Source organism: Lissotriton vulgaris, chromosome 1_1 (assembly GCF_964263255.1).
Source record: "Lissotriton vulgaris chromosome 1_1, aLisVul1.2, whole genome shotgun sequence".
In the NCBI taxonomy this organism is placed as follows: Eukaryota; Metazoa; Chordata; class Amphibia; order Caudata; family Salamandridae; genus Lissotriton; species Lissotriton vulgaris.
In genome coordinates this window covers 1,983,966,076-1,983,988,692 of record NC_141685.1, presented here as the reverse complement: position 1 = coordinate 1,983,988,692, position 22,617 = coordinate 1,983,966,076, and the positions used below count along the sequence as shown (strand labels likewise).

Below are 22,617 nucleotides of genomic sequence, written 5' to 3'. Positions count from 1 at the left end.
TACATAATATGAAACTGTTATTTTAATGTTTTGATTTTGTTTCATATTTTAATAAATACGGCCGGGAAGGGTAACTCCCTTCCCGCCTTCCAAAAGTTCAAGAACTGTTTCCGGTTTCCCAATTCTTGGGGATTGTGTTGAGAGGGGGTGGCGGGTATCTCAGCCATATGAATATCTATGGGGCAGATGTATCAAAATACCTATTTGCGATTCTCAAATAGCGATTATTTGAGAATCGCTATTTGAGAATTGCAAAATGGTATGTATGTAAAAATTCACTATTTTTTAGCGATTTCTTAAAATTCCTTAATTGCGATTAGCAAATTGCTAATTGCAATTAAGGAATAATTTCCTATTCATTTCTATGGGCCAGGGGACTCATAGAAAGGAATGGTAAGTTATTCTCAAATTGAGAATAATTTCAAGGGTGCAAGGGTGTCTTAAGGGCAACCTGCTGCACCCCTGAAATGTACATGTGTGCGCATATGGCGCACATACATGCCCTAAGCCCATGTATGAGCGCCACACCACACCTTTCCAAATGCCAAAAAGTGCATTTGTAAAAGAATTTGCAAATTAACACCAACTACAAGTTGGTGGTAATTTGCGATTTCTTAAGGGCAAATCGCTAAATTGAAATGCTTGATGCATAGCATTTAGGGAATTGCAATTTGCGATTCCTTAAATGCTTACGCAAAATTAAGGAATCACAAATTTTGCGATTCCTTAATTTTGCTATGCATTTTGCTTCATACATTGCAAATAGAGAATTCTTAGTCGCAAACGCTGCTTTTTTGTGAATCGCAGCGTTTGAGACTAAAAATTACCTTTATACATCTGCCCCTATATCTTTAAAAGCATAATTATTATACACGATTATACAATGCAATACACATGTGTAGGTACACATCTGTTGTCCAAATAAATGCCTATATACAGAGGGATATGCTGTATATTTATGTTTAAGTATGGTGGTTTTGTCGGGAAGAGACAATTCTTGAGTAGTCTTCGGAAGAAAAGGTGGTTATCCGTGGTTTAATTTTTAGGGGTAAAGAATTCCATAGTTTGGCTGCTTGAACAGAGAAGGATGTGCCACGTATGTTTTTTTTTCTTGTATGGGGGGATTCTTAGGCGAAGTGCCACTCTAGAGTGGAGGTTTCTTTGTTGCATCTATTTGGTGATTTTATTCCTGATGAAGGGCGGTCCTGTTCCATGTATCGCTTTGTGGGTGATAGAAAGCAGTTTGAATGTGGATCTTCTGGCAACTGGTAACCAATGTAGGGCTTTCAAGGCAGGGGTGATATGGGCTTTATATGTGAGAGTAGTCTGGCAGCAGAGTTCTGAATCTTTTACCTTTTCATAGTTGCTAAAGGTGATCGGTGATAGAGGCTATTGGCCTAATCGAGTTTGGACCGAACAAGAGAGATGGTAGTATTGTGTGGGGAAGATGTGTTGCAGAGTTTTTTTATAGTAATGAAGCTTAAACCTGCTAATTAATCCACTTGGGCATTCATTGGTAGCTTGACAGCAGTTCTGAGGTTTCTTACTTTCTTTGATACTTAAGCCGGTGTTCCCAGATCATCAGGCCATGCAGCGAGTGGGTCATAATTTTTCCAATCATTACACATGAGTATTTCCATTGTGGAAGCATTCAATTTGAGATGGCTCAATATCATTCATTGATCCATAACTCCAAGACATCTGAAAATTGGTGAGCTTCCAATGTCTTTGGGCCATTTCAGTTGAAGGAGTATTTGTGTGTCATCTGCATAGTTATAGCATGTGAGGCGAAATTGATTGTTCAGTGCCGGTAATTACTTCATGTTGATGTTGAAAAGCATGGGTGAGATTATAGAGCATTGAAGGACCCCCTGCTTTTGTGAAGTACGGTTTGGAAGAGAAAGGGGGGTATGGATGACATAGACAATGTCTAATCCCCTCAGGAATTAAGGATAGAGATAGGGCTATCTTAGATGTGAGTACGTGACCTATTCAGAATAATAGTCTGTGGTGATTTCAATATCAGTTTATGGGGTATTTGGGTAATTTTGTGACCTTACAGTGATCATAATGCCCTTATTGCTTTACTTATTGATACACATTAAGCTACAGGGTGTGTTTTTGAGTTGGATGGACTAATGCAGCACCTCTATTTGTTCAACCTGGCATTAGAATGATAGTTTAGCCTAGTCTAATAGAATTAGAAGTAGTCTTTAAAAGCTGACATGGACAAGGTGATTAAACTCTACAAACAAATTATCTGTAATATAGCATTTTCTTGACAACCACTAAAACTAGTGCCTATGTCGAAGAGGGCAAACAACTAGGCAACTGTTTTGCTAATTAATGTTGGCCTGGGAAAAAGAAGTTGACCTGTGCCCTAGAAGGTTGATATGAGTTTAGAGACCAGGAAATAGCATTCACAAGATTGAAATGGCTCTATAAAGCTCTGATACCCGAGATTGCAATGGAAAATATGAGTGGATGTTAGAAAATCTGCTAAAGAAAACAAAAGCTTGAAACTACTGATCAATTATCCCATAGTGCTACTGTGTGTCTAGAAAGGCCCAGGGTACGTGCATAGGGTCATAGGTGTGGCATTGTATACAACAATCAAATAAAGTCTGTGTTAGACCCTGCATCTTTGCCTTGATTTCCCCAGTCTTTTTTCTCTTCCGACCTCCTGCTTTTTGACTGTGTTTTGCATTTTGTTTTTGCTGGTTTTAGGAATATTGGCACTTTACCTCTGCTGACCGGTGCTAAAGTGCAAGAGCTCCCTTTGTAAATTGCATAAGTGAATGGATTATCCATGATTGGCATATTTGATTTACTAGTAAGTGCCTAGTAAAGCGCGCTAGGTGTGCACAGGGCCTGTAAATCAAATGGTACCAGTGGGTTTGCAGCACTGATTGTGCTACCCACATGAGTAGGCGTGCAAACATAAATGTTTTAATTGCAATTTCAACCCGGCAAGTGCACCCGCTTGCCGGGCCCAAACCTTTTCAAAAAGAACATCCAGAAGCAATGTTTTCTTTATGAAAATATTTTTTTTTAAAACTGGCCCCCCATTCCCAAGGACATTAAACAGTTTTAAGTGCCCCTTGCGGGCAAGGTTTTTGCTGGTGGTAATGAGCAGTGATAACTGACATGTATGTCCACCCATCTAAATTAGGTGGACGAACACAGAGGTCAGCCGCCAACTTCCCTTACTTTAAAAAGCCATTGGACGGGTGTTACCATGGCGTAGATGAAGTAGCCTCTGAAATGGTTACTTCAATGGTCCACCTGCATATAAACCGGGCAGGTGGACCATTATTTTGGTGGTAAGGAGACTCCATTGCTGTTATGACAGAGTAAACTTACCACCAAGATATAAATCTGGCCCTTAATCCTTTAAACAATTTAGCGCAATATCTGTCACTATTGATTGCTCTGGTAGACAATTCAGTTGAAATATGCTTGGTGATGTTGTTTTCAGTAGGCCTTTGCAAACCGAGTAATCTCAGTATATTCATATCTCACTCACAGCTTCACAATATTTGCATTGTCTCCGATGCCTAATTAGTAGGTATAATATCTTGGAAATTGGATTGAGATTTCTGTGGGTCGAGGAGACCTCTTAGTCGATTTCCATCAGAAACAAGTCATTAGGAATTTTGAACAACTGTGGCTTCGGCCCTAGCCAAGCCAAAGTTGTGCGGGGGGCAAATTTGGTTGGCCCCCGTTTTTAAGGTATCGTGCCATATCAAAAGAAGGATCTGTGAACATATGAAATGAGAAACAGTTGTTGTTACTAGATATAATCTCCCATGCTTTAGTCATGAATTTTCAATCAGTAAATAACATTGGAAACATTGATGGCAATTCAAGAGTCGGTATCTGATTTCCAGTATTTTGTAGTAAAAAGATGGATATGGAAATTTATGAGTCCTTTTAATATCCTATTCCACTTGGAGACTATATTTGTTAATGATACAAGTTATCAATGCATTTATAAGGGTATCCATTTTAAGATCATCCGGAAGCCCTGAAATAAGCACATTATTTTTTTGGAATCTATTTTTAAGTCCTCTGTGTTGTATCTGATTTGTTAAATAGGCTTCTGCCATTGCAACCCCTGTACTAAGAAGGCTTGCTCCTTCCCATTTACTAATAACATACTACAGTTAGCTCAGAAAGTTTGATCTTAGCATCCAGCGTATCCACTTGTAACTGAAAACAGTGCATTACTTCATTCTAATTAAGCATCATAATTTTAACCATCAATAAAATGGACTTACACATTCTCGATTGGTGTGGATCCAAACCTGAAGATGCTCCGGCATCATGTTTACTCTTGCATTTGCCTTTAGGCTATTTGCCACCAGCTGACTGTTTCACATAGTCACAATGACCCATTCCCAAGAATTAACACATTACTGTTGAAGTTCATGCTTCTCCTCAGTGTCTGATCATTCAAGAGCTATCTGTAGAGATGTCTTAGAATACATTACACAGTACTAAAGAATCATAAGAGACTAGCCTTAATTTTCCTGGGGCTAAATGGGGTGACCTTAGCCATGCGCAAGAGTTCCACTTATGCTGCACTTAGGGGCTGGAGACCTCGCCGACACACTTGCATTGCATTCCATACTTTACTGAAGGAGGATATGGGCCACCCCGGAGTTATGAGCATACCAACAAGGGTTAGAAAAAATTCTAGCACAGGAGTGCCCTAGTAGTATTCCATTGCTAAAGCATGTGAAGAAAGTGTTGTTAGAGATTGGTCTGGATTGTCTATGGAGTGCCCTGTACCAGACAAGGGCTACTCCCAAATCACTCATCAAGACCACATATTAGCAACATATCGACAATTGTCTTCACACACAGCCGAGCCATGGTCTGTTAACAGATGCCTTTCTAACAGTTAAGGACTCCGTTAAGCACGAGGACTTTCTGCACAAAATATACCTGCCCACCACTGTACTTGCAATTTCGGTATGGAGGCTTGCCTCGCCAGATATTTTTTGCTGTCCGCAGGAGTCGCTGGGATTAAGCAGGAGCAGGTTCCAGGATCGACAGGCCGGTAGGGCTGGGGCCAAGTCAGTGGGTGTCGTCCTATTGTTAGCAGCTGCACGGCGGGTCTTCTTCTTCTTGATATTCTTTCTTCTGCTGAAGGAAGGTTCAGGGTGCCCCTATATACTAAATTTAGGGCATTACAGGTAGGGCAAGGGCAGGGACAAATAGGTCCCTGTCCTGGGGTGGGTACACCCCTTAGCCTGCTCCTCTCCTGTGGGAGGGGGGCAGGAGCCTAACTGTGATTGGGCAGGGCTCCCAATCTTCAAGATGGCCGGAGCCGGGGGTCGCACTTCACCTCGCCTCTCCCACCTGATGGGTGGGGTTGGCACAGGCTGGCACACCCCCCTTCCTGACGTAGGGTTTCCCGCCAATCTTCCCGTCAGAGTGGGGGTTGGAACTGGTGGGGGCCAGTTGCAGAGTAAAACAAATGGTCTGGAGAAGCTCACAGAGGCGGCATGCCTTTGAAGCTTCCCCCTACCCATCCTGGGGGAGGAGACCTAGCACCTCGCTCAGAATGTGCATTGTTGCAGGCCGAGCAGAGCGGGGGGCTCCCCACCCAGGAGTCGAGCAACATGTCTGCTGTGTGGCAGCCTCTGCATCCACTCAGACCAGACGTTGATTGTAGGTTAGGTTTTCAGGGAGCATCTCTAAGATGACCTCTGGTGCATTTGACATTAAATCCCACACTGGCATCAGTGCGGGTTTAATATGCTGAGAAGTTTGGTACCAAACTTGTCAGTCTTCAGTGCAGCCATTATAATGCTGTGGAGTTCGTAATGACAACCTCCCAGCACCATATACTGTTAATGGAATCATTGCAGGAATGGCTCTGTGTACTGTAGAGGCACAGGGCTCATGCACCTGTGCCCACACCACTGACATAGGGCACCCGGCTAGAGTGGTCACTGAAGTAAGCCAGGGCAGTGGTTTCTGTGGGCATGGCACACAGTGATGTTTGCCATGTCGACTCTCTGTTTAGTTCTGTACTTAGACACTCAGCCTGCCAAGGCAGTGTGTGGGTGTAAGGGTACAGGGCCCCTAAGGGTGGCACAATAAGTGCTGCAGCCCTTAGGGATCTTCTCTGGTCACCAGGCCCTGGTTACCTAGGGTACCATTTACTAGGGACTGATATGTGGCCAGAGATGCCAATTGGGTTTTAGGTTCAATACAGTTTCAGGGAAGGAACATTGGGTACCTGGTTGGCAGGAACCCAGGGCACACTCAGTCAAGGCACATCAGCAGTTCAGCAAAAAGTGGGGACATACCAATGCAAGAAAGATGGCACTTTCTCACACAGGGGATGACAAGGAGCAGTCTGTCTGTGACGTTTTGAATGTTCGGTAGTTTACCAAGCTGTTTCTGGGTCATGCCAGCATAGCGTGAGTTGCTAAAGTCGAGTCTGCTGTGTACATGGGTAAATGGATGACCATCTTTCTGTATTCTGTGGGGATCCATCTGAATGTCTTTCAAAGCAGGTGAAGCTAGTAGAAGCAGGATGAGGATACTGCGTTGATTTGGCAGTTCATTGATAGCGAGGAATCCAGTATAATGCAGAGATTGCGTGCAGGGTCCATTGGGGTGAGAGGGGTTCCTAGCGCAGCGGGCCACCAGGAGTCATCCCAGGGTGAGGGGGTGGGTCCCAAGATTTTATTTATTTATTTATTTTGTGTCTCTTATATAGCGCGCAGCTACCCAACGGGGTGTCCCGGTGCTTCAGAGGGTGGAATAGCTCTTTCTTCATGAGTGTTAGCAGAACAGGTATGTTTTTAATGTCTTACGAAAGGGGAGTTCTTCCTGCATTGAGCAGATGGCCTGCGGAAGTTTATTCCAGAAGGAAGCGGCGCATGTTTGAAACGTTTTTCCTCCTGATCGAATCTTTTTGAATCTCGGAGTAGTCAGGGGGTTTTTAGAACTGGATCGCAGGGATCTGATGTTTTTATAGGGGTGTAAGCAGGAGGAAAGATATGCAGAGCCCTTCCCCTTGATTGCCCTATGAGTCAATGTAAGGGCTTTGAATTCCACTCTTTTTTGTATCGGTAACCAGTGGAGTGAGCGGCGATGTGGGGAGATATGTTCTCGAAGGGAAATCCCACACACTAGTCGGATTGCCGCATTCTGTACTGTTTGAAGCCGGTGGCAGAGGTCTGCAGCAAGTCTGATATACAGACCGTTGGCATAGTTCAAATGCGATGTGATCAAGGTTTGGACAATAGTTTTCCTTGTGTTACTGGGTAGGAAATTAATAAGTTTCTTGACCATCCATATTTTAGAAAAACAGGCAGCCGAGACCGTTTGAACTTGGGTGTGGAAGGAGAGGGTGGGGTCTCACCTAACTCCAAGATTTTTTACAGACTCTTTGGGGGTGGGAGGTGTGCTCAAGTCATGTGGCCACCACAGAATAGAGTCCAGGGGAGATGATTGGTGGAAAAAAAGGACCTCTGTCTTTCCAGCATTAAGTCGGAGACAGTTCTCATCCATCCAATATGCGACTTTGCGTAAGCAGTCTTTAAAGGATCAAATGTAGACTCAGAGATGGTATCATAGGAAAATAGCAGTTGGATGTCATCCGCATATGAGGTGGCTTTGATTCCAGATTGAGCAATCAGCTCGGCCAGGGGGGAGAAATAAACATTAAAAAGAAGGGGGCTCAAGGAGGAGCTTTGAGGGACTCCCCACTTGAGTGGACTGTTTTCTGAGGTAAAAGGAGGAGAGTACACTGTCTGTGTACGGTTGGGCAGAAAAGAAGATACTCATTTCAAGGCCTGGCCTTGGATGCCTTTAGAGTGTAGACAGTCAAGGAGGACAGGATGAGAGACGGTGTCGAACGCTGCTGATAAATCCAGCAGCACCAACACCGCCCTCGATCCTGCGTCAAGTTTCCATCGAACAGCGTCAGCCATCTCGATTAGTGCCGATTCCGTGCTATATCCTCGTCTGAAGCCATGTTGGGAGTTGTGGAATGACCCATGAGCTTTCAAGAAGTTTGCCGGCTGCTGTGTGCACTCTTGGTTCTGTAAGTAGACGATGTCAGTCGTTTTGCCTGGGGATACTAAGACTGTCTTGTTCTGAATGAGAGAACAGAATGCCTAAAGGGTGAGCTGAGTAGCAAGCAGTTCCAGGCTGCTGATGTGGAGTGACTGTTGGGCAGAAGACCACATTAACTGCGCAGTGAGATGATTGAGTTGCGCACACCAGCCAACAAGTGAGGTTTCCATGGTGATGGAGACCTGTAGGATTGGGTCAAGGAAGAGCTGCAATTGCGATAGGTTGTGTACACCTAAAATCACTGTGTCACTAGGAAATCTTGTAACAGATGCATGTGCAGTCTGGCATGGGGATTTATTGCTATGCAAAATGCCGTCATTCCTAATAAGCGCATCACCATTCTGACAGTTACCTGGTGATCTGACTGAAAAAGAGGTAGTAGGTTTTTGAAATGCCTGTACCCTTGCAGTGCTGGGGTAAGACTTTCCTACTTGTGTGTCTAATATGGTTCCTAGAAATGGCTTTACTTGAATGGGCTGGAGGTGGGACTTGGTCAGTTTGATGGTGAAACCTAGACTATGCAAGGTGTGTATGGTGTTTTGCATATATACCTGGCATTGTTGATGGGTGGTGCTCTTGATCAACCAGACATCCAAGTAAAAAAAAACTTGGGTGCTGCTCCTTTGGAGATGAGCTGTTACCATGGCCAGGCATTTTAAAAAGACCCTGGGTGCTGGGGCAAACCTGAAAGGGAGTGGTTGGAATTGGATGAGTTGTCCACTTCCCATGAACATCAGGTATTTTCAATGCGTTGGGTGAATGGGAATGTAAAATGTAAGTGTCCTTCAGATCGATGGCAGTCATGAAGCCACCTTGCTGCAGCAGAGGAATGACGGATTGTAGAGTCAACATGTGGAAGTGCTCCAACCGAATGTACCTGCTGAGAGGTCTGAGGTCGAGGTTGGGTCTGAAAGAGCCGTCTTTTTGAGGAATAAGGAAGTACAGGGAGTACACTCCCTTTCTGTGGTGTTGTGGTGGAACTGCCTCTATGGCTCCTTTGGCAATTAGGACCCGTATTTCCTCTTGCAAAAGGCGTAGATGGTCTGTGGATAGTTTGTGTTGACAAGGAGCAATGCTTGTTGGTGGTTGAATGAGTTTGAGACAATACCCCTAGTGTATAATGTCGAGAAACTAGCGATCTAAGGTGATTTCTGTCCAATGGGGCAGAAATCCCTGCAACCTTCCCTGGCAAGTTTTATGATCATGGCTATATGTTCACTGTTTAGGAGGGGTAACCTCTTTGGGGGTAATTCCCTTTCCTATGGACTTGGTTATTGTTATTCCTATATCTACCCCTATAGTGCACCGTAAGGGTGTCTGCTGGATGAGCTTGGAGTAAGGAGAAGAGGTCTCTGAGGTCTTATTAGTGCTGTGGAAAGAGCCACAAGGAGTAGGAATCTGCAAAGCTCCCATGCCTTTGGAAGTTATGATATCCTTTCCTCTAGCATCTGTTTCTATGCTTACTATCAAAAGGGACATTCAAAAGGTTTTGCTGTACCTCTGACTTGAAGCCGGACACCCAGAGTCACATGTGGCTTCATAATAGGATACTTATATTTACCCTCTGTGCAGCTGCATCAGCAACATCCAATGTGCAGCGGATGTTGGTGCTGGAGATGAGTTTGCCCTCCACTACCAACTCCTGTCCTGCTCTGGGAGATGCTGGACCAGATCCAACATATGATCGCAGTGTACATGATCGTACCGGGAGAGCAAGTCTTTATATTTGGCAATACACCACTGGTTCGCAGATTACGCTGCACTCTTTTGCCCCCGGCATCAATCTTTTTACTCTGCCAGTTTAGAAGATGTGCGTCCTCTGTCACATGAGTATTAGCTTGCTTCCGAGCTTATTGTACCAACAAGGAGTCAGGGAGGAACTGGCCTCATAGGTATGGCTTGTCTTTTGGTGTCGCCTGAAACATTTTGTCAACTCTTGAGGTGACAATCGTAGCTTTAACTGGCTCCTTGAAAATATCAGTATCTTGCTTAAGGATCCTGTTAAATGTAGACTGAACTTTGAGTAGCAGATAAGTTCTCCATGAGGTAGTCATTCTCCTTATGTTCTACATTCAATTATACCTTATTTATGAAAGGTGGCATGGTATGAGGTAACATTATCTGTGGACAATGGATTCTTGCAGTACAGGTCTGGATCTGTGTCTGCTGCAGGCTCTTCATCATAATCATCCCAGGGATCTGGGCCTTCTGGGTGGAACGGGGGGTCATAAAGGTTGAAGGTGCCCTTGGACTGTCACCACCCACCAAGTGTAAGGAGCTGTGTGGTGAATGTTGTGAAGAACCCTTTAGAGAATAAGCAGGCTAAGGAGGAGAAGGGGAAAGAGGGAGTGAAAGAGAGGGTTGAGAAGGAGGCAGTTGAGAGGTGGCCTTATCATGTCTTTTAGCCTTCTTGGATGCAGGTGCTAAAAGAGCATTGAGCTACTCCTCATAAGACAATTTCCATTTATGAAGAGCAGTACCCTTTAATGCCTGCAGAGGGTTTGCCAGAATCCGAACAGCATCCGGCTGGATATGAATTTGTTTTGGTTTGCTTGGCATCCAGGTTTTCTTGGAGCAGCTGAAGTATTATTAGCTCGGAATCTTCCTTAATGGAAGATTATCCCGCTGTAGAGGGCCAGGATGGAGCCAAATAGGGCGCCAACCAGACATGGTTGAAGTCAATCTCAGCTATGAGTGTTTTGAGTCACCTGCTTTGCAGCGGGGTCTCTTGGATCCAAACACGTAAGATTTGTGTCTCTCGCCTCCGAGTAGCATGATGCTGCATGTTTAGGCTCCGAGGGCTTCTCAGCCTGCCATTTCAAATACGATAGCCCAGCATGTATTTTGGGATCCAACACTGAAGCAGTGGTCGGAGATCGAGCTTTCGAGGAAGATCTCAGAGCTGTATGGTATTCGGGTGCTGAATCTGACTCGGAATGACGTTGCCGACCATGGCCGAGATGCAGTGGTGCACCAGTGGCCGCAGGTGTAGCATGGGAGCTGCATAGTAGTGCCTTCTTCTGGTGAGTAGTGGGAGATATATATTCCACTGCAAACTTTGGAGGGTGCTGGGTCAGTGAAGGTTCTTCATCCCTAACATCCACATCGGAATCAACAAGTTGCGGTGAGAAAGCTGCATCGCCCTCGACATCTGGGGAATCCGGGAGCTCAGCATCCGACTCCTCTCTTTCTCTGAAGAGTTCCGAAGTGTAATCCTCTCCTCTTCTATGTGCTACACATGCCATGAAAATAATTTTACAATACGATGCCATATTCAAGTTCAAGAAAAATGAATATAAAACACAAACCAACCTACCCAGAAGGGAAGCATTGACTTGCTGTTAGAACCCAACTCTCTCTGACCAAAGACCCTCCACATTTGTGCTCATTTCTGAAAGAAAACACAGAAATGTTGGTGAATGTATGTCTATACAGAACCTAAAGAGTAGTTTTAAACAATAACCAGCAATCAAATTCAGTGTTTACATTTAATTTATGTGCCATGAAGAGTTGCTGTCAAATCAGACATGTCTTTAAATGAACAATTTTGAATTACAAAATTCCCTCTTGTTCGCCACATAGGGCCATATGTATGAAGGTACCGATTTGCGATTCTGAAATAGCGATTTTTAAGAAATCGCCATTTCAGAATTGCAAATTGGTATGTATGTACAAATTCGCTTTTTTTTAGCGAATTCTTAGTATTCCTTAATTGCGATTAGCAAATTGCGAATCGCAATTAAGGAATACTTTCCCATTCATTTCTATGGGCCAGGAGGCCCATAGGAATGAATGGAAAGGTATTCTCAATTTTGCGATTCTCAATTTGAAAATCGCAAATTGAGAATAATTTCAAGGGTGCAGGGGTCTCCAAAGGAGACCCTGTTGCACCCCTGAAATATGCATGGGTGCACAAGTGGCACATATACATGCCCTAAGGGCATGTATCTGCGTCACATGGCACTTTGAAAAATGCTGAAATGTGCATTTTACAAGGAAATCGCAACTTACCACAGACTAGAAGATGGTGGTAATTTGCGATTCCTTAAGGATATTTTGGAAACAAATTCGGCTTCATACATTGCATTTAAGGAATCGCAAAATTTGCGATTCCTTAAAAGAAATTGCAAAATAAGGAATCGCAAATTTTGCTATCCCTTAATGTGCACCAAATTTGACTTCATACATATCATTTTGCTAATTTCTGCAAATTTCGGCCTTTGCGAATGCGAATTTGCTTCATACATATGGCCCTAACGGCCAGATTCATGAAACGAAAATCGGCTCGCAAAGGGTCAGATTCTGAGAATCTGGCCCTTTGCGAGCGCAATGTTTGCATTTGGGATTCATCATCCCAAATGCAAAAATCTATATTATAGAATTCGCAAATTTGCGAGCAATTGCATTTAAGGAATCTCTATTTGAGATTCCTTAAATGCAATTCATGATACATTTAAAAAATGCGAATTCGCAATTTTGGGCCGCTAGTTACCGCGTAGTCAAACCTCGTGGTAAATAGCGGAAACTTAGAAAAATGCACTTCTGTGCATTTTTCTAAGTTGTATGTTACACACACACATGTCCTTGGGACATGTGTGTACGTAACACCAGCGTCCAATGTCATTTCAGGGGTGCAACAGGGTGTCCTTTGGACACCCCTGCACCCTTGAAATCGCAAACTCAAAATGCGAATCGCTAATAGCGATTAGCACATTGATATGTCATCCCATTCATTCCTTTAGGCCCATAGGGATGACTGGGGAGTTATTCCTTATTTGCGATTAGCATTTAGCTAATCGCAAATAAGGAAGCTGTAGGAATGGCAAAAAGAATTGCGATTTGTACATGAATCCCTTTTTGCAAGTGTGTAATAGCGATTCCTTAATAATCGCTATTACAGACTCGCAAAACGGGACTTTGATGAATCTAGGGGATAGTCTTTAGTGACTAGGCATGAATGAAATGATTCCAAATTTAAATCAGCCGATAGGGGATGCGCTTTTGGAAGACCTTTATTTACGGATTTTCGAATATCTATTCGTTATTTTATTGGAGGTCTCTCACGCCACATTCGCTTCTATTTCCTCGTGCAATCCAACGGGCATTTGTTTTGAGAGGAGAATCAAACATCTGGGATGCTCAACTAATCTAATACTGTTGCGTCCTGCCCAGCCGTTTGCTGTATCCAGCCAGCCCCGTTTTGTTTGCATTACTTTTATTGTTGTCAGACATTCTAACTTTTTAGGAAGCAACACATTTCGATTACAAGAACCATTGCTATATTATCTAAAGTGTGTACTGTCTGCCAAACGTTGCACTGGCGAGCTGGAACTTAAAACGAGAAGCAGAGAATCGAAAAATCAAGGTAAACATTTCTTGCAAATAGTAGTTACTGTGGACAACGGAAAGGGAAAGGGTCGTCCTATTCACCAGTGTGTTTATAATAACCCCATTCGCCTTTGTCACATAAAATAACTGACGAATATAAGGTTTTGTTTACTGTGGGAGAAAGGTATTTATGATGTCTTGAAACTCCTTCCCATCATCCTTGCCCCAGCACAGCTCCGTTTGAACAGAAGGAAGTGATCCATCAAGAGCGCCCTGCAGTAGAGAGGGGTCACCCGGCCCGGGGAGGGGCGCTGCTTAACTGACTGTGCTGGTTTAGAGGCCTGCTTAAGAAAACAATCTGCACTTTAACTGAGTACGTCTGGGGACACCGAACAGCGTGAAAGAAACAGCAATGTAATTTACAGAGTCGATGAAAGAGAAGCGACAAACACAAACAGGCCAGATCTACTCTTGCGTTCAAAGGGGCAGTTATCACAGAGGGCAAACCTGAGCGTGGCAGCTCCTGCCTATGCAGTTTGCATCAATATTCGTGTATTGTCGGTCTTGTGGGATGCGTGGTTTTATCGCGAGAACATGCTTCTATCAAGGCATGCTCTTGTTTCTACTTCTTCCTTATGTTTTACATGCAATGCGGAGTAGGGCTCGATAACTTATAGGTGCAGTCTTCCTATTAAATGAAGCCTGAGCGATGAGCAAGAGGTGGTGTGTCTACAGAGTATTGAGAGTATAGAGGGTTGGGGAAGTGTCAGGAGTGCCAGCGGGTGGAAAAACATTTTTTTGAAAAAACACATCCTTCAAGCCTGTAAGAACGACCCGTACCAGTGTCGGTAGCTAGGGGAAGGTTTATTTCCAAATAACCCAAGCCAATGTGATCAATGTGCAAACGTCTGTTCCTGTGTCTCTCTCTCCCACCGTCCCCGTATTGAGGGGCACATTTAGCAATCTTTCACCTTGCTACAATGTGCTGCGTAAAAAGGAAAGGGCAGGAATGTGCTGTATTTAACATTATATGGCGCATTCCTATCCTTTCCTAGTGCTGGCATACTTATGGCTGCCTAGCACCACTGCAGTCACGCTTGCGGCATGTTGCATGGGTGTCTGTGTTTTAGGCAGGATTGTTTTTGTGCAGGAAAGGTCAAAAACATTCCTCAGAGGCATTTTCCTCTTTCTACGTGTGCTGCACAATATGAAACAAAGATATCTGATGCAAACCCAGGTCTCACACTAATGGTAAATCTGGGAATAACCATGTTCCTACCCATGGAATGCCTTCCGGGCAGCGTAACACAAGGCAGCAATTTATCAAGCCATGCAGGGCCTTGCAAGGTGGCCTTGTGTGGCTTGATCAATCTAACGCTTTGAGTCACTCTTGCACCTCTTTGCATGGTGCAAGGGCGATGCAAAACCTTGATAAAGATGGGCCTTAGTCTAGAATGCTTTCACTTCAAGCATTCCAAACTGCATGCGGTAAATGAATGACTTCACAAATAATGCAACACAATACATTGATAAATAATAGGAGCAACTTACCTCTACAAATATTTTCCAATTATTATAATTGGAATGCAGGATACGGAAACATGGAGTGTAGCAAAAATGAAACTGTAACATGAGGTACAACTATATATACCTGAATGTTTAGGGAAGCACTTGGAGAAGTCTCCCTGCACCCACTCATAAAACTGACTTACACTACCAACTAAGAAATCTTCAAATCTTACAGGCTTATGCACCCTTCTACGACACTTAATGACAGTTCCTCCTTTTTTTCCAATTTTATATAGCGCAAACTCGACCCGAAGGTATCAGAGCACTTTACTAGAGCACCAGTTTCATCAAAGACAGACACATTCATTTCTAGGCACAGGGAGATTAAGTGATTCATCCAGAATTACAGGATGTTTAAGTCTCCCGCCCGACTCCAACTTGGATGCCCAGCTACAAAGTCGGCCACTGTAGCTGTTACGCCTAGGAAGGATACAAATTGCTTTGACTTTTTAAAGTCACTAATTTCTAACCTTGGTACATGCAAACGTTCACTGCTCCTAATATCACCAGAGTTATTCTAGTTGTTGGCACTTCACAGGTCACAAAATCATTCAGCACCACTCATGTTTCCAGAAACATAAAATTCTCTCACATTACCATAATTCGCTTCTGTCAAATCATCTAACACTAACAGGGAACTCTTGTTACTTGTTACATGTCCTGCAGTACTCTTCATTACACCTGGCTAAATGCCACACATTCCCGTTAGACCTGCCAGCTGCCTTAGGGTGGTCTGGGCCCCAACTTTTTGCCTTCCTCCTCCACTTTTCTGGGATTGTGTTTGCTGGTGTTAATACTCTGCACACTTTACTACTGCTAACCAGTGTTAAAGTGCTCGTGCTGTCTCCTCTAAAAATTTAAATATTGGCTCATACCCAATTAGAATGTTTAATTTACTTTATCAAAGTGCACTACATGTTATCAAGGTCTGTAAAGTAAATGCTGTTTGTGGGCCTGCAGCAATCCTTGTGCCACCCACTGAAGTAGCCCCCATAACCATTGCTCAGGCCTACCATTGGTTAGCTGTAGGTACAGTTTTGAACTGCAAAAAGAACAATTGATGGACAGAATGCAGAACAATGTCATACATTAACCCCAGTACAGAGATCTGGGCCTAAATCCATCATTTTTTACTCACCAATCCATTTCAGTTTGGACCCAGCCATTTGCAAATCTTGACCCTGCACCCAATGGGAACAGTTCAGTCCGAACTGCTAGCCAGGTCCTCCCTGCTATTTCAAACTGGCAAAATAAACAATTTGCCAGGCCCAAACCAAGACGTTTTTTATATATATATAAGTCATCCCTAAGGTATGCCCTGGATAGCCCAGAGGACAGGGTGCAATGTATGTAGTTGCAGGAATGTACTCATACTGTCATTCCAATACTAATGCATCGTCACACACTCATTCCAATCTGTGACTATATAAATTAATTCACCATTGATTTAATCAATTCTCAGATTTCTGATATGCATATCAACAGAATTAGTGGAGAACATTACACACAACTAAATCATACAGAATCAAATACAATTACTATTGTGATTCTTTCCTGAGGCCAGGTTCTGAATTTTATACTACCAAAGGAGCTCCTTTTCTTTTCATTACTTTTTGGCGCCTAGCATAATGGATCATAACCAAACAGTGCTCATACGGAGCTCAAACATAAACAAACTGTATTACATTGTGCCTTGCATTAATTATGAGCGCCAATCATGGATAGATTTCAAATGCACTTGTTTGGTAAATCGATAAACTGCTGATGTGTTTTGAATCCATTATTCAATTTAAGGGTTCTGCTTAGGACACAGAACATCCGAGCACTGGAAGAAATAAATAATGGCAATTCTGTTAGTTCACTCTACACACCTTCTTGCACACAACACACATAGTATACGACAACCGCTCATCATATTACCTCTTTTTTCGGATGACATCTAAGACTCATTCAAATGACCATCAGTTTTCCGAATCCTCTGGTTTCACATTTAACCTGTAACAATATGAATGAAACCCAACTGGACTACCATGTTCAAATACAATTAACAAGTAGGAATCCTGCTTTCCTACAGCTCAAAAAAGCCAGAACTTAATTGCATCAAAACAACGTTGAAACTCACTTTTTATAGGTCAAGTTAAATGTTTCCGTCCAGAACTCCACTGCAGGACCAGTAGAATAAATGTATCCTGAACCTATGAAAAAAATGTCTAAACTATAATCCTTTATTAGGATTACGTTTCTTTCGTCCTGCCTTTATACTCAATAAGCTTCTATACCAAATAGAATCTGCCTCCCAACGTTGCTGTGGGCACTGTTTGGTCATGGTCCATTAAGCTAGGAGCCACAAAGTAATGAAAAGAAGCTCCTTTGGTAGTATAAAAATCAGCACCTTGGCTCATGAAAGAATTGCAATAGCCAGTGTATTTGATTCTTTATGATTTAGTTGCGTGTAATGTTCTTCGCCATGACGCCCTTGGGCATTTGTTCATGCTCTACAAGTTGATCATTCATTCATTCATTCACTAATTCTGTTGATCTGCAGATTGAAAAACAAATTGTTATTCATTTTTTTTATTATGTGCATTCTGTATAATGTAAAAAAGTTACATTGAACATGTTTTTTGTGAAAGAAAGAAAAAAGTTTGAAAGTGGACTATATAAATGGATATCAAAATAAATAATTTACACGGTCACGGATTGGAATGAGAGCTTGACGATGCATCAGTATTGGCATTTGTGAGGTTTGTGAGGCCTATAGAAAGTTGGCATGTTCTTGCTTTAGCAATTTGGTGCCTGTATCCTGACTCTGATCACATGACTGGGTGTTGTTGGCAGTTGGGCTAAGTGTGTTCCTTCTAGATAGGTGTGTATCTATGAGCCATCTCTGGCCGGATGGGAGGGATGAGCTGGACACAGCCTCACATACACCTAAATAGGCTGTGTCCTGTCCACACACAAAGGGCTGCATACCTCCCTGTAGTGAGTCTGAAGCCAGGAAGGGAGGCCCTCTGGGCACTTCAAAGGCATGGCTTTGAAGTCTCCCCCACTTCAAAGGCACCACTGTGTATATGTACCTGACCTCGGACACCACCAAGAGGGAATACATCTGACCCTGTGGGCACTCTGCCAGGAGGAAGGACTACTGTGCTGCTGAAGGACTGCCACTCTACTTGACGGCTACTCTGCTGGACTCCTGCTTTGCAGATTTGATGACCTGCTGGCCTGCTGCCCTCCTGTCCAGGTGAGGACTGGACCAGCATCACTTGACCCCAAAACCCAGAGAGAATCAAAGGGCTAGTTGGCTAACCTCCTGACATGAAGCCTCAGGAATATCAGAGGCTTCTAACTCCTCCATCTAGACTCTGTCTTCTGTGAATCTGCCCTGCCAAATAGTGCCAACCCAGTCCTAGACCCATGGAAGTGGATCTACAGTGCTTGCCGGTGGAACAAACTCATCTTCTCTGCTGTGCTGTACATCCCTGAGCAGTACTGACATATCTCCTCAAATGAGTGGCACATTTCTGAGCAGAACCATTGCATCGCCCCCGCTGTGTAGATTTGACCCATTGAAGAAAATACGTTTTTACTAGGTCCTAATATTTTCCTTACATTCCTCCATTTCTTGCCATCTCGTGACAAAACCCTGCCTACAGCCTCCATTTCTGCTGACGCAAAAAAAAACTATCACATACCCCAGCCCCCTGTTCTTTGCAGTTAACCAATTCATCAATGACGCAACAGCAACTTGCACCACAGATTTGCTGCATTCTGAAACTGACGCATCATCTCTGCCTCGCGACGCATCTTCAGCATGGATCCATGCAAAACTTCACAGCCAGGATTTAATGTATTTTTTTCAGCAGACCTAGCTGGGTCCCTAAAGCTGACCCGTGTTCCATCATGGTCAGCTGGTACTTGTGGCTTTGTCCCGGTCCAGAGCGACCAGGTATCTTCCAAAAGCACTTTGTGCTTCTTGGTGCTATATTTCACTATAAACTTTGAAATTCAAAAACCCATATTGTACTGATTGGATTTTTGTTGTTTCGGACTAGTTTTATTGATTACAATCTGCTCTATGTTTCTAAACCTGGGGTGGAATCTTTTTGTGTGGTGCTTTCACTCTCTTACTGTTTGATGTGTTGCACAAATATTTTACACATTGCCTCCAGAGTTAAGCCTGACTGCTCTGTACCAAGCTACCGGAAGGTGAGCAAAGGTTAATAAGGGTTTGCTATCGTCATCCCTAAAAGTCAATGGTGACAAAACGGAGCTTATGCTCCTGGGCCCCTCGGATCCCACTTTTTTCAACTCACTGTGGCCTACTTGTCTAGGCACCCCCCCGACGCCGAAGGATAACATCAAAAGCCTTGGGGTATGGCTGGACAGGAGCCTTTCATTTAACACCCAGGCCACAAAGCTCTCAGCTACCTGCTTTGGACTGCTCAGGATACTAAAGAAAGTTCTTACTCTGCTCCCCATGGAGGCAAAGCAGGTAGCCATACAGGGTCTGATCCAGTCACGTTTAGACTCCAACAACGTCCTTTACTTGGGTGCACCAGAGTACACCCTAAAGAGACTACAGTTAGTACAGAACTGTGCCGCTCGCACTCTGCTACAGCTCCCACGCAGACTGTCAGTCAAAGCTGGACTGACTAGCCTGCATTGGTTGCCAGTGCGTCAGAGAGTCACCTTCAAGGCCATGTGTATCGCCCACCAGGCCTTTTGGGACTCAGGACCTTTGATTACTCGCTGTCTAGTAAATCAGTATCGACCAAGCAGAGATCTTCGATCTAGCCAGGATTTCATGGCTACAGCCCCGAGAATTAAAAAGACAAGGTCTGGTGGAAGGACGTTTGCCTACAATGCCGCCAAGATCTGGAACTCCCTCCCTTTCCATCTAAGATCCAACCCCAACCTCTCTTCTTTTCGTAAACAATTAAAAACATACCTGTTTAATTCCCCTTAGTAAAACTCAGCCTCCTACCTCGGTTTGATATCTTATTTTCTGGTTCCTAGCGCTTGGACGCCTCCGGGCAGCAATCGCGCTGTTATAAATCTACTTTTCATTTCATTTCATTTCATCTCTTTCACTGACTAGGATTGTTGTTGCTGCTTTACCAGGGCTCATACCCCAGTCAACCACCAACCCAATTTCTAACCATTCCCATCAGTTAGTTTAGGTGGAGTCATGATTAATTTGACAACTTGAAACTCTCTCCCGAACTTTCTGCTGCCCACTTTCTTGTGTAGCTCTTTAACCATCCCCAGACATTAGTTTCACTTCCTTCACTCCATGGTTGACATCATAATGAACTTTATATGCATTCTGAGCTATAAGGATATTCTCCTACACTTTCTCCAAGGATCGCTTATTGAGAACTTGATTCTTTATACAGGCTTGATTATCCTTAGTACAAGGATCTCTCTCTCTCTTAACAGTTTGAAGGGAGTATAAACCATAATCCTGTACCAGGCAGGTCGCTCCCCATGCCGCACAACACCACCTGTGTGCCCGCTCCCTACTGCTGAATCCGTGCTGCTGCCACGAGTTAAGGCCCTATTCCACCCACTGGCTTCCACCTACGCCTCATCCCTGGTAGCCCAGCGGTGAGCTGTTAGTATTTGTATGCTCGCTCTGTCCCTTTGCCATCTGTCTGTTTTTTACTTTTGTCAGCCATTTTTATTCCTTGTGTACCACTTTTTCTTCTGCACTGTCCTCTGTACCCTTTTTTGCATTCTGTATCCCTGCCCGTTTTGTGCCTGGTGCCCTTGTATTTTGTTCCCACCTTCCCACTTTCCTTTCCCACCGCTGTGTTCCCTTGCAGCCCGCCCCCTGCTCGCCCATTCTTTCCTCTCCCCTTTTTCAGCTGCTACTCCCTCCCACCTCCCATTTTTATGGGGGCTGCTGCGCAGCTGTGCCAAAGGCAAGCATGTCTGCCCCTGAACACACCTGGACCACGCTCAGCGCCAGACCCCCTGGCCCGCGAACACCACAACGACTGATGCCGCTATGACGCTTGCACCCTCCATGCACTCAACGCTGGCCGATCCCACACCTACATCCGGGCCACCCCGAAGTGCACCCAAGGACCCTTCTCCTGCCAGAACTGCTGCTACACCAGCCTCCCAAACACCAACACGCCCACTGGGGTAGGTCGCAACAACCTCCGATGCCTTCTTCTCAATACCCGCTCCACCCACAAACATGCCATCGAACTCTGGGACCTACTCGACTCCACCTCCCCAGACGTAGCCTTTCTGATGGAGTCCTGGATTAACCTCTCCTCGGCACCCTCATCGCCATAGCCATCCATGACGGCTACAAGATCACCCACAGAGAGCGCACCAATGGCACAGGAGGAAGAATCACCATAGTCCACAGAAACACCCTCAGAATCTCGACCAGCACCGAAGACACACTTATCACGGCTGAACACCTGCACTTCCAGATCCACACCGACCTCAACATCACCCCCAGAGGAACCCTCAACTACAGCCAACCCGGCCCCCGGCAGTAGTTCAGCGACTCCATCGCAGACTTCGACAGCACACACGACCTTGCATCCAGGGACTACATCCTCCTCGGAGACCTGAACTTCCACCTCGAGAACACCAACAATAGCAACTCCACCACCCTGATCGACAACCTTGCCAACCTCTGAATCAAACAGCTCATCACGACTCCCGCCCGCCGAACTCCACTGGCCTGACCACTGCTTCGACAGGAAACCATCATTTTTTTATAATGTTTAATGAAATTTTATCACTATTAGACCATGTATAATTACAATGAAGTTTGCATTGACTCTGAACATTGTAATACATTTTTATCATATGAACTTTTTATGAATATTTGAATAATTAAAACTAATTGTACTGGAAAAAGCAGTTTTGTCTAATGTTATTGTAGCTAATTCTATCTACATGTGTACCTACTAGTCACGTTTGTGCATGCCTGGGAATTTTTGCTTACATACACTGACCACTGCTTCGTCCACTTCACCTTCAAGAAACCCACCACGCACCACCACACACAATGGGCCCCCCACTGCAGCTGGAACAAAGTCACCGAAGACCAGCTTGTCCCCAACTTTGCCCAAAACCCACCAACGGATAATAAAAACACTGACTCCACTGCCTTCAACCTCAGGCAATGGATCGACGACTGCTCCATTACACTCTCGCCCCAATCAAGAAACCCTTGAACAGACACACCATCAGAAAAGCTATCTGGTTCACCGCCGAATTCCAGGCATCCAAGCAAGCCTGCCATAGGCTCGAGTAGAAGTGGCACCATGAACAAACAGCAGACAGCAACACAGCCTACAAGAGCGCCATACGTAGACACCACCAACTCATCTGAACCACCAAAAGGAGATCCTTCAAAGAGCGCATTGACAACAAGGCACACAACAGCAAAGAGCTCTTTAACATCATGAAGGAACTCTGCAACCCGAGATCCAACTCCAAAGACATCCCGCCATCACAAGACCTCTGGGACTCCCTATCCACCTTCTTCCACTGCAAGATCGCATACATCCACAACAGTTTCAGCAACCAGGCCACCGGACTGACACAGACACTTCAGACTCACTGGCCCCAGCCTCATCTACT

The 22,617-nt window shown here is 44.3% G+C and overlaps 1 protein-coding gene across 4 annotated transcripts in view; it reads right to left on the bottom strand.

Annotated features, from left to right (window-relative positions):
- HGF (hepatocyte growth factor) overlaps window positions 1–22,617 on the bottom strand; it is a 479,128-nt gene that overhangs the window by 79,969 nt on the left and 376,542 nt on the right. For all 4 annotated transcript variants that reach the window (XM_086919817.1, XM_086919823.1, XM_086919811.1 and 1 more), the window contains one exon: window positions 11,420–11,494. In XM_086919817.1, coding sequence (XP_086775943.1) covers window positions 11,420–11,494 — 75 coding nt within the window. The remainder of the gene's footprint in view (window positions 1–11,419; window positions 11,495–22,617) is intronic.